Below are 19,065 nucleotides of genomic sequence, written 5' to 3'. Positions count from 1 at the left end.
TCTGAGTTGGAATCAACTCGATGACACTTAACCATGAGGCCTTTATGATTTTGAAATCTAAATTACATAAATTCACAGTGATTCTATATTTGTTGGACTCCTGGTGTGGCAAAATTGACCACATTACTAGGCTTTTCTAATTAATGGCTTAATTTTAACTGTTCAGAACAAAATAATTCTTGAGAATAACTAGGATTATCATTGAATTAAAAATCAGGAAGATAAATGAGTAGGCTTCCCTCTATCCTTAAATCAGTTAGTATTCATTGAGATTCTGACAACTATTTGCTCAAATAATATAAAATGTGGTTTCAGACTATTATAATGGGAACATTCTCTTTGGAGAAATCATTAGAAATAAATAAAAAGAAATGCATTTGAATTTGCAAGTAATTATTTGCTGTATGATGATTAGATACTTCGGACCTACAGATTTAAAACATTGATATCCAGGTCATAATAAACACATTCTAAACTTTCTGACTTTTCCAATCAGTTGAGATCCATATTTGTGCCTATTCCAGCGAAAGGTGACCCAAAGGAATGTGGAAATCATCAGACAATATTTTTGATATCCCATGCAAGTAAAATTTTACTAAAGGTAATACAGAAATGGCTGCAAGCATACATTGACAGAAAAGTTGCAGAGGTTCAAGCCAGATTCAGAAGACGCCATGGAATGAAGGATATCATTGCTAATGTTGGATGCATCTTGGCTGAAAGCAGAGAATATCAGAAAGTTGTTTACCTGTGCTTTATTGACTACGCAAAGGCTTTTGATTGTGAGGATCATGACAAGCTATGGACAACATTGTGAAGTATGAGTATTCTGGAACACTTAATTGTGCTCATGAGGAATCTGTACATGGACCAAGAAGCAGTTGTTCAAACAGAACATGGGAACACTGAATGGTTTAAAATGAAGAAAGGTGTGCAACAGCACTGTATTCTTTCGCCATACTTATTCAACCTGTATGCTAAGCAAATAATCTCAGAAGCTACGTTATATGAAGAAAAACATGGCATCGGGATTGGAGGAAGACTCATTAACCTGTAATATGCGGATGATACAACCTTGCTTGCTGAAAGTGAAGAGGACTTAAAATATTTACTGATGAAGATCAAAGACCACAGCCTTCAGTATGGATTGCATTTCAATAAAAAGAAAACAAAAATCCTCATCACTGGACCAATAAACATTCTTATCAATGGAGAAAAAATTGAATTTGTCAAATACTTCATTCTTGGATCAACTATCAACACTCACGGAAGCAGCAGTCAAGAAATCAGATAACGTATTGCATTAGGCAAATCTGCTGCACAAGATCTCTTTAAAGTGTTCAAGAGCAAAGATGTCAGCTTGAAGACTAAGGTGTGCCTGACCCAAGCCATGGTATTTTCAATAACCTCATATGAATGCTAAAGCTGGACAGTGAATAAGGAAGACCGTAGAAGAATTGATGCTTTTGAGTTATGGTATTGGAGGAGAATATTGAAAGTGCCATGGGCTGCCCATAAAATCAACAAATCTGTATTGGAATAAGAACAGCCAGAGTGCTCCTTGGAAGCCAAAATGGCCAAACTTTGTCATTCATATTTTGGACATATTGTCAGGAGGGACCAGTCTCTGGAGAAGGATATCTAGTTTGGTAAAGTTGAGGGTCAGAGAAAAAGAGGAAGACCCCCAGCAAGAGGGATTGGCAAAGTGGCAGCATCAATGGGCTCAAACATGGCAACAATAGTGAGGTTGGCTCAGGATCAGGCAAGTGTTTTGTTCTGCTGTATATAAGGTCGCTATGAGTTGGTACCTAACAACAACAACAACAAACTTTCTGAGACTGTCAACAAATAGAAAATAATAATATATTTAAACTAATAATTTTCAAAGGTTCTCTTTATACTTAATTTAGAGAAAAAGATGCTGAGGTTTAAAAAGTTTGGTGATTTCCCCATGGTTTCAGCTATCAGCTAGTTAGTGGCAAAGATTCCCCAGGTCTCCTGCATTTGCTAGAACAGTGGGTTCTGTTAAATCTCAATTTAAGCTGGAAGTTTGGATTCAGACCTACAAATAATGTCATAAAACATTCCCAATATACAAAGCAGAGTACTGGTGTGGTGCTGTAGGATAAGCACTGGACCACAAGGTGCATTTGAACCACAAGGTTGGCAATTAAACTCACCAGATACTCCTCAGAAACCCTATTCAGGGTTGCTATAAGTCAGAACTAACTTGATAGCACTTAACAACAACAACAACACACAAGCAGGGGCTACATTGAATCAGAATTTTGGGCACCCCATTGGGTCCATCTTAAGGAATAGGGATCATCACATCTACAAAGGAGCTTCAAAAAGTTTTTGCAAAAACTCCATTATCTTGTAACTCCATTTTCCGTGAACTTTTTGAATCCCTCTTATTTATTGTCTCAATCCTATCAATCCTTTATTACAAATATTACAACAAAATGTGCAAAGATCTGGAATCAGAAAACCAAAAAGGAAGAACACGCTCAGCATTTCTCAAGCTGGGGAAACTGAAGAAAAAATTCAAGCCTCGACTTTCATTATTGTAAGATTCTCTGGGCAAATTATTGAATGATACACAAAGCATTAAGAGAAGATGGAAGGAATACACAGAGTCACTGTACCAAAAGGAAATGGTTAATGGTCAACCATTTCAAGAGGTTGACCTGAATGACCTCAACCATTTCAAGAGGTTGAGCCAATGATACTGAAGGAGGAAGTACAAGGTGCATTGAAGGAATTGGCAAAAAAACAAGGCACCAGGAATTGATGGCATAAAAACTGAAATCTTTCAAGAAAGTGAGGCAGCACAGGAGGCACTCATTCATCTCTGCCAAGAAATTTGGAAGACATCTACCTGGCCGACTGACTGGAAGAGATCCATATTTGTGCCCATACCAAAGAGAGGTGACCCAGCAGAATGTGAAAATCATCGGACAATTTCTTTGATATCCCATGCGAGTAAAGTTTTACTAAAGTTGATACAAAAATGACTGCAAGCATACACTTACAGAGAACTTGCAGAGGTTCAAGTCAGATTCAGAAGACGCCATGAAACGAGGGATACTATTGCTGAAGTCCGATGGATCTTGGCTAAAAGCAGATAATATCAGAGAGATGTTTACCTGTGCTTTATTGACTATGCAAAAGCTTTTGATTGGTGGATCATGACAAGCTATGGACAATATTGCAACATATGAGTATTCTGGAACACTTAATTGTGTTCATAAGGAATCTGTACATGGACCAAGAGGCACTTGTTTGAACAGAACACAGGAACACTGGATGGTTTAAAATTAAGAAAGGTGTGCAACAGGGTTGTATTTTTTTGTTTTTTTTTTACCATACTTATTCAACTTGTATGCTAAGCAAATAATCTGAGAAGCTGGGTTCTATGAAGAAAAATGTGACATCAGGATTGGAGGAAGACTCATCAACAACCTGCGATATGCAGATGATACAACCTTGCTTGCTGAAAGTGAAGAGGACTTAACATATTTACTGATGAAGATAAAGACCACAGCCTCTGTTATGGGTTGTATTTCAATGTAAAGAAAACAAAAATCCTCACCACTGGATCAATAAACAACATTCTTATCAACGGTGAAAAGACTGAAGTTGTCAAGGACTTCATTCTTCTTGGATCAACTATCAACACTCATGAAAGCAGCAGTCAAGAAATCAAATGATGTATTGCATTAGGCAAATCTACTGCATAAGACCTTTTAAAGTGTTGAAGAGCAAAGATGTCAGCTTGAGGACTAAGGTACACCTGACCCAAGCCATGGTATTTTCAATAACCTCATATGCATGTGAAAGTTGGACAGTAAATAAGGAAGACTGTAGAAGAATTGATGCTTTTGAGTTATGGTATTGGAGGAGAATATTGAAAGTGCCATGGGCTGCCAAAAGAACCAACAGATCTGTGTTGGAAGAAGTGCAGCCAGAGTGCTCCTTGGAGGTCAAGATGGCCAAACATCGTCTCTCATACTTTGGACATACTGTCAGGTGGGACCAGTCTCTGGAGAAGAATATCTTATTTGGTAAGGTGGAGGGTCAGAGAAAAAGAGGAAGTCCCCCAGCGAGATGGATTGGCCAAGTGGCAGCATCGATGGGCTCAAGCATGGCACCAATAGTGAGGTTGGCTCAGGATCGGGCAGTGTTTTGTTCTTCTGTGCATAAGGTCGCTATGAGTTGATACCGACTCGATGGTACCTAACAACTATGGTCAAGGATTTGTAAGGAGCACGACTGGACAATTGATGACAGGAGGTTTGAAGAAGAGTTATGTGGATCAAGCGCTCTGACATACATGGGGCTAACATAAACAGGAGTTGACTTCAGGGCAACTAGATAGTGAGTTAATGGATTTAAATTAGTTAAAAAAGCAAAACAATTAATTGTCATATGACAGTTCAAAGAACCATGTTGTAGTTTATTAAAAGGATTAATTCTTGAAAAAATCCTGGTATATAACCTCTTACCTTTGGTCAAATCACAGTGTAATTAATATTATACTTGTTTGAAATATACCTATCATCTTGGCATTTTATAGGGATAAAGTCAACATTACCTGTAAGCAGAGCAGACATAGAAGTAACAAATGAAGCCATGGGTTTAAAGAAAAGGAAACTCTCTCCCAGCTCCCTCCTGTCTGGGAGTAGAGACGATTGTGCTGAAGACTAGGTTAAAATGTGTCAGTTGTCATAAATTTGGCAAGCAGCCATCTTTTCTGTCTGCTTCTACATGCTGCTTTTGTACCATGGATGGGTTTAATAAATGCACTGTTGTGTAAAATGTCATTACTGCATCGCCAAGCATAGGCTGTCATGTGATAGTTTTTCCCCCAGATGGCATATCAATATTGGTCCTAGGCTATTCTGTAACTTCAAGTCACACAGAGGGCATTTTTATGGTTCAGATACAAGTGTAGAAATAAAATTAATTCTTCAAAGCAATTATTTTGGTCTGAAAGAAAGCAATGTTTCTTTTAAAGTGTTTGTATTTTTAAAGATAGGTAATGCCAGCAAGTTTAATGACTATTTCCAGAATGCAAAATATAACTGACTAATAGCTCTTTTCAAAAGTTCAATTTTGCTGTTAATCAAATAAATACAAAGTATAGCAAGGAAATATACTATTGATTGCCTTGGAAATAGCCAAAAATGATATATATGCAAGCACATGCAATGCTGGCAGTAGATGATGAAATAAGCTCCTTTTGCCCCATTATTGTTGGTGGAAGTGCAATCTTTCTAGAAAGAAAGCTTAGCAATATGTATCAAAAGACTGAACTATTCACAATATTTAGCCAAGTAATTCTGCTACTAAAATATATACTAGGAAAATAATAACAAATACAATTCAATTATGTTTTCCAAAAGATGGCTGAGAAGACTTAAAACAATCAAACTTTTTCACAATGTGAATTGTTAACTATATTACAAGGCAATTAAAAATTTACAAATATCTTTCTTTTGAATGACTTAAGGAAAGGGTTATAAAATATGGTTAAATGAAATGAAACAAATACCAAACATTATATACGTATGATTTAAACAAATCAAAAATGCAAGGAATTTTAAAAAGTGTTAATTATGATGGATTCGGTGTAAGTGTCAATGTTTAGGTTTTGTCCACTCTTCTGCATTTTATATATATTTTACAAAGGACAAATATCATATTCATAACACACACAAAGTAATATTGGTAAAGGTTCTATCAAAGTATCATTGTCCAGGGAAATTAATCTAATCCATTATTTGCTTCTCATGCTTTGTGTCTTATTTTCCCCGTAGCTTCTGGTTCTCTCCCTCACTTCAGTTCAGATTTACATCTCTAGCCATCGGATGGACCAACAGATCTAAGACAGTCACCACCTCTGCTCTGCCTCTGCCTGGGGAACTGATTTCTTTACTGTTTCTGATTGTGCTTTCTGCCACTTGCCCTCTGTCTATGTGAAGGTCCTGAACACAATCAGAAGGCCTGATGAATGATAGTTCTGGCAGCGACTATAAATCTTTAGAGTCTGTATAAGTCTCATGTTGCTTCATGACAACTGCACAAAGTTAGTGGCTTAAAACAATATACATTTATTATTTCTCAGTTTCTGAGCACTTTCAGCTCAGTCTTCTATTCTAGGTCTCATAGATTGTAATCAAGGTGTTGGCTGGGCTACATTCCTGTCTGGAACTTGAGGTTCTCTTCCAAGCTCAGATGATAATTAACAAAATTCAGTTCTTTTCCTCTGTGTGGCTGATGTTCTATGTGAATCTTGCAAGGCTGAGGACCTCTGTCAGTTCCTGGAGGTCCTTGCCATATGGCTCCCGTCATTGGTCTCCTCACAACATGTCAGTCACACTTTCTCCAGGCTAACAAGGGATTTTTTTTCTTTTCTTTTTTCTTTTTAAGAGCTCACCTAATTAGGTCACTGGAGATCTTTTTGGTGAAGTCAAATTGATTGGAGACTTTAATCACACCTGAAAAATCCACTTCTTCATTTAAAGCCACAGCCAAGAGACTGATAGCACATCATATTCACAGAGCCTTCCCACACTCAGGGGAGTGATTTAGGCAAGGATGAGGGTCACTGGGTTTATCTTAGAATTATACTGACCATCGTTTCCCTTCCTGACTATCATAGACTTGTGGATCAAATCAGCACTTTACTAAATGGCTGGCTTATGGAGGCCTATGGTGTGGCACTGGAGGATAAACACTGAACTGCTAACCACCAGGTCATCAGTTCAAACTCACCAGTTGCTTCTCTAAAACCCTATTCAGGGTAGCTAGGAGTTGGAACTGACTTGATGGTACTTAACAACAACAGATACATATAAAAGACCTTACATTTTACACGGCTCCTTCATACCATTATTCCACTTAATCCCTACCACAGTTTCATGTGATATGGGCTCCTACATCACTGAAGCACAGAGAACAGGCCAAAGGTAGTTAGAAAGAAATATAGAAAGAAACTTAGAAGCAGTTTCCATTCCAAGGATTCTGTCAGAAGTCAGTTCTGATGTAAATTAAATACTTCATTAAAAATATGTCTAGTTGTCATTATTATTGCCTTTTATTATCAATTTCTTTATAAATCCAATGCTTAACTTGTCTTTGGTGGTTGGAAACATTACATATGAACTTACAGAAAAATTTTAATACATGCCAAAATTACACAAATGATAAAGCATTTGCTCTGATGATGAAGCGTTAGATGACACTGGTATTTTGTCAGTTGTTGTAATAACTCTACTTGTGGAAGTTTCTGGATCATCTGGATTATCCCTGGGAATGGGAATGGAGTTTTTAGTGAGAAAATTAGTGAGATTTGTCTGTATGGTCTTTTTTGACCTTCGTATATTTTATTGCAATGTCTCACTACTTCCCAAATTTCCTATCAACTTTAGCCAAGCGATCAGCATTTGCGTTCATGTTTTCAAATAACTAAGTCCCTTGATTTATATTAGGAAAACACAAACAAACTTCAGCTAGTCCTTTCACTGAAATTTTCTGACAGTGTTTTTCCTTCATCATCCTCATTCTTTCTTCTTCAGTGCTTAACTCTTCAAAATCCATTAAGCTCTGACTTGTCAGTTCCCCTTCTACCTGATTTATGAACTGTTCCACATAAGTGATATCAAGTTCCAAATTTAGCATTCTTGCCATATGGACGACTTCCCCCCCAATCTCTTCCATCATATTATCCCAATCAAATGTTTGGGGTATGTTTACATAAGTCAGCGTTTTTTTCCTCCCAGCTGGTAACTTCCTCCCAATAATATGCAATGCTCTGGATATACTAAAAAATATTATAGTTCTTTCAGAAACTCTGTAACATTCCCATATGTCCATCTGTTGCAATTATTATCTGAGCAAATGTAGTTTGTAGGCAGTATGCCAAGAATGTGGTAACTACACCTTGATCCACAGGATGACTGACAGCTGTCATATTGCAAGCTAGATATACCACTTTCACATCTTGATTTAGATCATCTTCATTAGGAGGATGTCCTGGGGCATTATCAGGTGGCATTGAAAGGATGCTCCTATAAAAGCAGTAGGCACACACATTTGGAATGAAACAATTTAAAAGCTAGTCTTCAAATAACACAATTGTTCATCCACAGTGTAAATCTGCTCTGGGAGACAAACTTCACTTTGTATTATCTTATCCAGCTCATCCTTGAAGTTTTTGGCAACTCCAACATTTGTGCTTCTTGATTCTCTAGTTATATGCAAGTTATGAAAGCCAAATCTGCATTTGAATAAATGAAACCAGCACTTACTGACATTAAAGAACTGAAGATAGTCTTTCTGTTTTTCCTTCAAGCTTTTGTAAAGGTTGTAGGCTTTCATTTGAATCCTCTTCTGGATTTGGTCTTCTGTCAAAGTCATCAACAGCTTCCCTAGTCCTTTGTTTTTTCTTGTTTTAAAATTTATTGAATTTATGCCAATCACTCCCTTAACTCCAAATTCCTCTTCTTATCCGTAATGATTGTTGAAAAGTGCAAATTAGACAGCTGTTCCTCACGTGCTGTTTTGTCGACTTTCTTCCCATTGCCACAGGTCTTCATGATCTTCATCATTATATGCATGTCTGGAACTGTCCTTATCATTTTTTTACTAGAACGTTTGGAATCAGGACATCTTTTGCTGTATGCACTGTTAGGCATATAAACAGTGCAGGTGTTACAGTTAGAGAAACTTGAACAATAACCCAGCTGCACATTAACAACTTATGGTATGAAATGCTGAATAAGATCATGCTATATATAGTTCTTTCACCATACTTATTCAATCTGTGTGCTGAGCAAATAATTCTAGATGCTTCATTATATGAAGAAAAAGGTTGCATCAAGGTTGGAAGAAGACTGATTAACAACCTGTGATATGCAGATAACACAACTATGCTTGTTGAAAGCAAAGAGGACTTAAAATTCTTACTGATGAAGATCAAAGACCACAGTCTTCAGTATGGGTTGCACCTCAGCATAAACATAACAAAAATCCTCACCACTGGACCAATAAACAACATCCATATAAATGGAGAAAAGATTGACATCAACAACAACTAACAATAAAATGGATACCCCACCCCCACAAAAAACAATAAAAACAAAGGACTGTTCATCATGATTTGGTGTCATTCATCATAATTTGTCATAAGCTTGGGGACTATCTGTACTTGAAAACCAGGTCTCTGACTCCAGATATTCTCTTTCTCCTGTATTTGTCTTCGGGAGCAACCACTGGTGCCTGAGCTCAGTTTGGAGTCTGGTCTATGTAGGGAGAATGTCACCACTCACCTCATCTGTGCCTTAAGCCTGTATGCTCACTTCATATTGGTTATGATCACTTCATATTGGTTAGAATTTAGCAAATTTAGATCGGCTTTTCGTAATGAACCTAGACCTCCTTGAATAGTTTCTTATTGCTGCCTAGAATCTTACCACAAACTCAGCTGTGTAAAATAGCACAGATTTCTTATCTGATTGTATTGGTAGGTGAGAAATCTGACATGGAGTAGCTGGAATCACTGCTTAGGTCCTTACAAGGGTTAGATAGATCAAATGTGTTGGCCTAACTCCATTCTCAATAAGAAGCTGAGAGTCTTCTTTCAAGCTCATACAGTTGTGGCATTCCTTGCAATTGTAGAACTGAGGTCCCTCTTTCTTTGCTGGCTGTCAGTCAGGGGTCTGCTCTCTGCTCTTAAAAGTGGCCCACATTCTTTCTGGAATAGTCTCCTCCATGTTCAGTCAGCAAATGGCATGTTGAGTCCTTCACACCCTTTGAATTTCTCTGACTTCTGTAATCTGCCAGAGAAAACTCTCACTTTTAAGGGCTCATGTGATGAGATTGGCTCTACTGGATGCCTCCCTTATCTTCGGGTCAATTGTACATACAGCATGATACAGGACCATGGGAGTGAGATCACATCATAGTCACAGAGCCTAGGGATTGTGGTGAGTAATTTTCAGAAGGCAGTTAGAATGTTATATACCATAGTATTTTTGTGTGTCATTTCTTAGGCAATAGAGCTCAAAACTGAGAAGCGTAGCTGTCAGAGCCAGCCTGCTTGGGCTTACATTATACATAATGTTTCTGAGAAGTAGCTGGTGAGTTTGAATTTCAACCTTGAGGTGCTTGATTTTGTGGTCCAGCGCTTAGCCTACAGCACCACACCAGGACTTTAAGAACTATTTTGGTGTTTTCTATTATTATTTTAGATCTGATTATTATATATACACTAATTTACAGTCCTGGTATGGCACTGTAGGATAAGCACTGAACTGCTAAGTATAAGATAAGTGGTTCAAACCCACAAGCTGCTCTTTGGAAACTCTATACAGGGTCACTATGAGTCATAACCAATTTGATAGAACTTAATAACAACAACAATTTAGAGTCCTAGAGGCTGACCAAATTTCTGACTTTTCTCAGTCTCACATTCTCTGTAAATTTTAGTATTATACAACTCTCAAGATCATAATTTATAATAGGAAAGATACAAAAAAACAAACTTTGAGAGTCTTTAACCCACAAGAAAGGTGAAAGAATTTGCTCAAATTAAAAAAAAAAACCTAAAAAAGTAATTTAAGGTTTGATATATTTATATATATTTTCCTTTTTAGTTATTTAGGATAAAGTTTACAGAGTGCATTAGTTTTCCATTAAGCAATTCGCATGCAAATTGTTCTGTGATATTGGTTGCAATGCCCACAATGTGTCAGAATTCTCGTCATTACCACCTTTGGTTCCCTGTTTCTGTTCACCCAGCTTTCCTGTTGTCTTAACTTTGCCTTTTGGTCTCATTTAGTTGATTGTTCTGAGGAACATGTTCCTCCTAGGTGCTACTGTTCATGCTATGGACTGGTCTTTTATGTGACTGAAAGGAGATTTCTAGGAGTGGCTTCAGTTCTAAATGAGAAGGTATCTAAGGACCATAGTCTCTGGGATGCCACCAATCGCTATCAAACCAGTTGTGGTTGTATTATTAAGTGCCATGGAGTTGGTTCTGACACACAGTGACCCCGAATAGGCTTACTGAGGATCGGCTGGTGAACTTGAACCACCAACCTTGTGATTCAAACCCACCTTGCTGTTCAGTGCATTAATCCGCAGCACCGCACCAGGACTCAGTCAGCTTTTTATTATGAATTTGCACTTTGCTCTACCTTTTTATTCAACTTTATCCAGTACTTTCTATTGTGGTCCCTCTTAGAGTGGTAGGTGGTGGTAACCAGGCACTATCTAGTTCTTCTGGTCTCAGGTTAGTGATCCATTAGTCCTTTGGAATAATTGTTTCCTTGAGTCTTGGGTTTCCTTCATTCTCCTATGTTCCAGATGAAAATGAAATGACCAATGGTGGTGGCTGTGTGCCGTGGAGTCGGTTCTGACTCATAGCGACTCTGTACAGGGCTCTCTGAGGCTGTATATCTTTACGGAGGTAGAACGCCTCATCTTTCTCTCGCAGAACACTGGTAGTTTCGAACTGCTGAACTTGTGGTTTGCAGCTCTGATTCATAACCACTATGCTACCAGAGCTCAAAATGTCCAATAGTTGTAAGTTAGATGGCCATTCATAAGCTTTAAAGACCCCAGTAGCTACTCACCAATGTAGGATGTAGAACATTATTTTTATGGACTGTGTTATACCAATTGACCTAGACGTTCCCCAAGACTGTGGTCCCTAACTCTCAAGCCCACGATCTCATTCCTGGGAAGTGTTTGGTTATAGCTAAGATGTTTTCATGACTATGATTCCTGTGTGCTCTATTTGCACCATGTACAAATATATATACCTAGGACTGGTCACAATCAACTCTATGTACGCATGTTTGCACCCATATGTCCTCCTATAGCTTTTTTTAACAAAGACTCTGCAAGCAGTATATTTCACTGGGCAAGTTCTAAAACCTCTTTTAGGTATTCCAATCAGTTATAGGCTGAAGAGGGGTATAGCTTATTTTTTAAGTGAGACAAAAATAACAGATTCCATTAACTGGATTATAAAACTGAGAATGTTGTTGCTGTCAAGCACCATCGAGTTGGTTCCAACTCATAGCAACCTTTTATAAGGTTTCCAAGGAGCAGCTGGTGGGTTTGAACTGCCAATTTTGTGGTTCACAGCTCAGTGCTGATTTCACAGCCCCACACCAACAGTACAAAATTGAGAATAGGAACATAGAACTTACTTCAGTATGCCAATCATTTTTAAATGTGCTTTAAAATGACCATGTCATGACCAAAAGAAACAGAATGTGAACAGAAACAGGAAGCTTAGGGAGGGCATAGAGTGTCCGAGGAGATTGAAGAAAAGGGGAGAGGAAAGAGAGGAAAAGGAATGGAACATCATAATAATATTGATTACTAAAGAGAAATAAACAGAGGCAAAGGAGATGAAAACCTAATGAGAGGTAGAGAGCAGAAGAGAGGAGAAAGGGGGAGACATTGCTAAGAAGTATAAAACACCTACTATGTGCCTTGCATGGCTAGGTACTTAAGTTATCTCACTGAATAGTTAAAAAAAATCATAGTTAGTAAACTAGGTATTGTCACCACTTTACAAATGAGAAAACTGGAACTAAGAGACCTTGAAGAACTTTCCAAAGTCAATTATGTATACAGTAGGGTAAACTTTAGGAGTTTTGTAGACTTCACTATGATATATAGCTTCCATGTCCTTACAGACAAAGAGTGAGATAGAAGATGCTCCTCAGAGCTTGGTGATACAGCTGCTAACAACCATAGTGAGAAAAGACTTCTTGTGTGGGTGCCACTGGCTCTTAATTGTTGTTGTTAGTGCCGTTGAGTTGGCTCCAACTCACAGAGGCCCTGTATAGGGTTTTCGAGGAGCAGCTGATAAGTTGGAACCATTGACCTTTAGGTTCAAACTCACCTTTTGGTCCAGTGCTTATCCTTCTGTGCCACACCAGGACACCATATTGGCTCTTAATATTACCTTAGAATGTTGCACATGAATTAGTCGGTGCACTTGAATTCTAATTGGAGACCCAAATGACTTATGCCGTAGGATAAGTCACTCTTCTGAGCCTTAGCTTTCTCATTTGTGAAATATAGGCCTTAGACTACATATGATTCTGAAGCAATTACTATTCTTCAACTCTTAAAAGTACCCAGATATTGAAGTACATGGCAGAAAGCAACAAAATGGAGAAGTGGGGGATATAATCTCAGCTTATTAGCAAATATCCTTTAAAAGCAAAGTGAAGATAGAATAGCTTTCTTCATGTACGCAAATGAATGTAACTACATTCAGTATTGTAATGCATATTTAGTAATAGGTTTAAGTTGTCACTCCAGTTCAGGACACTGTATGGAGTACTGAAAGCTTTTCATTTGACAACCTTAGGAGGCATTATTCACAAAAGTAGTCATAGTTCATGGTCCTGAAAATTCAGAAAAAGAATTAATGAGTAGAAAACAGAATAAAGGCAATTGTGGCTTAATACAAAACCAGAAAATATTACAATGTTCAGCGATGTTTCTTAATGCCAAGATACACTGCCCTTGGGATTTTTTAGGCTGAGACCAGATGATAGAGAATGGTTTCTTTTACAATGTTTTATAAAGTACTCAAGTGACATTCAGAACTCTGGTTTTTAAAATGTATTTGTAGTTAGTTGAGTGATATTCTTAAACTCCTTAAGACTTAATTTCTTGAGTCTCATTATTACAGCCAGAATAATAGTACCTACTTTATAAGGCTGTCATAAGAACTAAACAGATGCAAAAGTAGAGGAAAAATTACTAAGACATAGAGAGAAAAGAGAGGAAACACTTGTTCCTCAGTATTTACAGGGATTGGATCCAGAACCAAACAGTGATCCCTTCCATCACTCCCCAAACTTACAGATGCTCAATGCCCTTAGATAAACTGGTGCAGTATTTACACAGAGCCTACACATATCATTTCAAATACTTTAAATCATCTTTAGATTATTTATGTTGTTGTTCTGTGTTGGTGAGTCCCTTCTGACTCATAGTTACCCTGTTTTCAAGAGCTGATGGGTTTGAATTGCTAATCTTGCAGTTAACAGTCTAGCATATATCCTATAGCACCACTATGCTATGTAAATCGCATTTTGTGTCCTTAGCCTTTGAGAAATTCCTTTGACCACTTAATTACTTTTTCCCCAGATAACTTCCATCTGTGGTTGGTGAAATCCACAAATCTGGAACCCATGGTTAGAAGAGGGCCACTTTATATAGCTTGTGTCTGTCAATTTTATATCTCTATCTATATTATCTATCTATCTACCCATTCATCTATCTATGCACAAAATTCATATATGATAAGTGCTGAATAATTGTTAGTAATCATTATGATTATTCTTTTTACAATAATTGAATATATAGCTATCAACATGGTAAACTTCCCTATTCCTCCAAAGATGTGAGGTTACCAACATTACTTTATGCAAAGAATGATGGTGTTCTAACAGATGCTACTTTTCCTTTAAAGTGTGGCATCTGTCATTCTACTTTAAGTTTATAACCAGAATTAGTCTAGGGAGTGGAAGTTCCCCATATCTAGATCACAGTCATCCCATTAACTTTTTAATTTCCCCATAATAATTCTATCTCTAAGCTCTTATAATGAAGCTTTTCCAAAGGACAATGTTAGCAAATACCATTTCCCATTATGACTCAAAAAGCTACACAGTCTCTGTTTTACTTAATGGTATGAATCCTTCAGATTCAGTCAAGTGAGCTTGGAAATTCTGTTTTTAAGAAAATATGTGCCTCCTATAAAAGTGTCACTCATTGTTTCTCTTCTTGTTGATAAGAGAAGCAGATGTAACTGGAAAAAAAAAAAATGTGATTCTCCTATACAAGCTATAAACATGCAGCTGTTAAAAGTTATTACTGTATTAGAACCACATAGCCATGAGTGTCCTTAGGTGTTTTATATGAAGACAGTAAACTAACTTATTTTTGATTAATGAAATAATAGACTGAGGAAAGACTTTGCAGTTTACACATCTGCCATTTAGCCCACATTCTTCAATGCTGTTCTACGCAAGCTGAGGTCATTCTTATGTACAGGCTGTTATGCTAGCTCCCTCCTACCCTGTTATTAATTTTCCCTAGTTTCTCTTCTCCATTTTTATTAATTTATTCATTCAGAAACATTCAGTCATTCACAAGAATATATTAATCCACTGCTATATATGCAACTGCTTGGCCTGAGGGGACCTATAATCTAGTCACAGTACTAAAGTGATAATAGGGCATGGCATGTTAGAGGGTCCATGAAATTTTTAAATTCAAGTAACTCCCAGAGTAGAATCTGCCTATGGAATAGCTTCTCAGACTTCAACTTCCCTTTCTCTAAACTCTTACAGAAAGTCTTTATAAATTGTTGCTGAATACAGCTTTTTAAACTTTTGTTTTGTTTTAACAAAGTAACATTGTATTATTTACTAAGGCTATATGCATATAGTACATTATTTTCTATATTATATTATTTTTTTCATTCGTTCACATTATTCTTCTTTCCAACTAGACTGCAGGCTCCATGCAAACAGAAACCTTAACTGCATCTCTTTCCATTGTGCCTGGGTCAATGCTGAAGGTGGGAGTCATCAACAAGCACATATTACCTACTAGTAGAAATTCAGTAAGTAAGAAGAGATCTACAAAGCCATTACAGAAATCTTGCTTGGACAGCATTCTCTTTTCAAGTACAGAACTTTAATACAATTACCTTTCTCCAAAGGTATAAACATGTCTCATTGACACAGCAGAAAATTACTTTCCAAGTAATTCTAATATCTCAGATCTTTACCTGAGTCTCCCATCCTCTGCTGCAGCTCCTCCTGGTATAATCTTTGTAATAAATATGCCAGGGTCATCTCCAATGTGGGGGTTATCTGTCCCTCCAGCAATACTGAATCCCAGACCAGAATTCCCCTGTGGAGACAATAAACAGACATTAAATGATATGGCTGTCACCTAAAACCCAGTTCCCCTGGAACTTTTTGTTATCATCTTACAACTCAAATGAAAATCAGGCGATAGCAGTCGTGTATACAAACCCCTAAAGTGAACAGTCAGCATAAAGACAAGGTCAGAAAGAACATTCAACTCATTTGTCCCCAAGTTGCAAGAATCCAAGCTCCTTACATGTTTGCTTTTAAAAATTGCTTTCTTTAAACAGCAATTAAAGTAATAATTATCAAGTGGAGGTAGGGAAATCACACACACAAAACTGTGTATTATGATAAAGCAAAAAGCTCTGAGGGTGAAAAATTATAAAAGTAGTACATTCATATGTAAAAGAAATGGAAGGAAACAAGCTACCTGCAATATTGGATTGGGTAGAATGGTAATGTTTAAGTGATTTCATTTTACTTTTTTTGGTACTGTTCTAATATTGCTCATCCATAAAATAAATGTGTTTTTATGTAACAAGGAACTTGAATTTCAAAGGCAGGTCCCTCTTCAACAGTCATAATACATATGAGATACTTTCTAACAAAAAACAGACTTTAATTTGCAATAACTACAACCAGGCATGTTATAAGACTACAGCAAATAAATCGGAGTAGTTTGTACTCTAATAAAACTTTTACACTTATTCATTCAGATTATAGTAATTGATATACAATATACATATATACTGGAAGCTCTGGTAGCGTAGTGGTTATGAATTGCACTGCTACCCTCGGGGTCAGAAGTTCGAAACTACCAGCTGTTCTGTGGGAGAAAGATGAGGCTTTCTGCTCCTGTAAATATTTACAGCCTCAGAAACCTGTACAGGGTCACTATGAGTTGGAATGTACTCCACGGCACATAACAACAACATAACATATATACTTCAAAAATTTGTATGTAAGGTATAATTGTTGTTGTTAAGTGCTGTTGAGTTGATTCTGACCCATAACGACCCTGTATAGGATTTCCAAGGAGCAGCTGGTGAGCTTGAACTGGGGACCTTTTAGTTCAAATGGAGTTTGAACTTTGTTGTCTGGTGTTTTAACCCACAGTGCCATACCAGGACTCCATGTAAGGTTTTAAATCCCTCAAATATTGACAAACCATTTATCTTAATAAAACCAAGTGTTTATTATTTTTGTATTTCCTTTTACCATGGCCATATTGTTTCCATAGTTACATTCTAATTTTTCCAAATTCATATTATGTTTTAAGCCCTTTGATATAACTACATATGCTTTATAATTCTTTAAAATGCCCAAGTGAATTTTGCCAAGTTTTCATTGATGTAACTAGTCCCTTGTCATTGGGCATTTAATTTCTCTAAATATCCTTACAACAAATATGATGTACTAAATTTGTGACTGATCTAGTTCAATAAAAGAAGGTGAGAACTAATAACTTAATATTTAACCAAGAGAAATTAATTAGTCAGAAAAGTTCAATGTCAAGATAAGATCAGCTATAACTTGATAATTATACACTATAAATGTCAAGGTAGTGTTTAGCAATTTTTATTGACTGAATGAATACAACTCTGAATTCCACAGGGTTGTTTTTATAACTGTACATTTATGCTGAAAGGTTGAAATTAATAATTCAGCCATGTCAATAAAATCTAATGCCCTTATGTTCTAACATCCTTTCTAATTCCATTTGTTCTTTCAAAAATTCCAAAGTTCATCTTATTTTTTAGCAGTTACATAATCATGAATTTATTTAATATATCTTAAACACTAATCTGGTACCTAGCACTATAATGAATCCTACATCTAAAGCAGTGAATATGTCAGACTGTTGTTGTGTTGTTCAGTGCTGTGGAGACAGTTCTGACTCATAGTGACCTTGTATAGTGTTTCCAAGGAGCATCTGGTGAATTTGAACTGCTGACCTTGCGGCTCAAACTGATCTTGCGGTCCAGTGCTTTATCCCATAGTGCCACATGGGGACTCCTATGTCAGATTATAGGTGGTGAATATAGAGAGTAGGAGTGGGTAAAAGAGAACCCAATGTAGAGTTTTCCTAAAGTATGAGGAACAGTTACATACTTGAAAAGGAATCAGGGTGGGAGTCTAAGCGAGGATAGAATGTTCCCAGCAAAGGGAAGAAGATACACAATATCCCTCAAATGAGAAATACTAGGCACAAGGAAGTAACAAAAAAGCTAGAACAAAGAAAGCAAGGAGCATTGGATGAAATCAGCCTGAACTCATGAGGTGATGACGAAAGCAGAGTGTAAGTCAAGTCATTTTAGGTTTTAAGTTCCTATTGACACCAGAGGACTATCAGTGTTGGCTGTGTATCACCTGTGTGACTGATTTTAAGCTTGCTTTTGTTAAATCAGAACATCAGGTTAGTTCTGACTCACAGAGTCCCTGTATATGGACTCCAAGGACCAACTGGTGGGTTTGAACCAACAACCCATATAGCTGATCCTACAGCACCACACTTGAAAATGATGATGATGATGACATGCCATTGAGTTGGTTCCAACGCATAGTGAACCTGTATAGGGTTTTCAAGGCTGTTAATCTTTCTCCAGCGACGTTACTGGTAGATTCAAATTGCTTACCTTAAGGTTAGCAGCCTAACTCACAATCCACTATGCTACCAGGGCTCCACCACTCTTGTTGTTGTTGTTAAGTGCCATCGAGTTGGCTCCTACCCACAGTGACCCGCTATAGGGTTTCCAAGGAGCGGCTGGTGAGCTTGAACCACTGACCTGTGGTTCAAACTGACTTTGCAGTCTCACAGCGCCACACCAGGAGTCCCCGACACACTTTGTTGTTGTCAGGTGCCATTTAGTCAATACCGACCCATAGTGACCGTATGCACAGCAGAATGAAACACTACACAATCCTGGGCCAACCTCACTACTGTTGCCACACTTGAGTCCATGCTGCCACCTGGCCAATCCATCTCGTTGGGGGTCTTCCTCTTTTTCTCTGACCCTCCATCTTACCAAGCATGATATCCTTCTCTAGCGACTGTTCCCTCCTGACAATATGTCCAAAGTATGAGAGATGAAGTTTGACCATCTTGGCCTCTAAGAAGCATTCTGGCTGCACTTCTTCC

At 37.5% G+C, this 19,065-nt stretch overlaps 1 protein-coding gene across 1 annotated transcript in view; it reads right to left on the bottom strand.

Annotated features, from left to right (window-relative positions):
* Nucleotides 1-19,065, bottom strand: part of DLG2 (discs, large homolog 2 (Drosophila)) — a 1,151,973-nt gene that overhangs the window by 845,169 nt on the left and 287,739 nt on the right. The window contains exon 4 of the mRNA XM_006864974.1: nt 15,842-15,966. Within this exon, the coding sequence (XP_006865036.1) occupies nt 15,842-15,966 (125 nt within the window). The remainder of the gene's footprint in view (nt 1-15,841; nt 15,967-19,065) is intronic.

The sequence above is a fragment of the Chrysochloris asiatica genome, unplaced genomic scaffold (assembly GCF_000296735.1).
Source record: "Chrysochloris asiatica unplaced genomic scaffold, ChrAsi1.0 scaffold00074, whole genome shotgun sequence".
In the NCBI taxonomy this organism is placed as follows: Eukaryota; Metazoa; Chordata; class Mammalia; order Afrosoricida; family Chrysochloridae; genus Chrysochloris; species Chrysochloris asiatica.
Note: the sequence above shows the minus strand (reverse complement) of the source record. Positions and strands in the feature narration are given on the sequence as shown.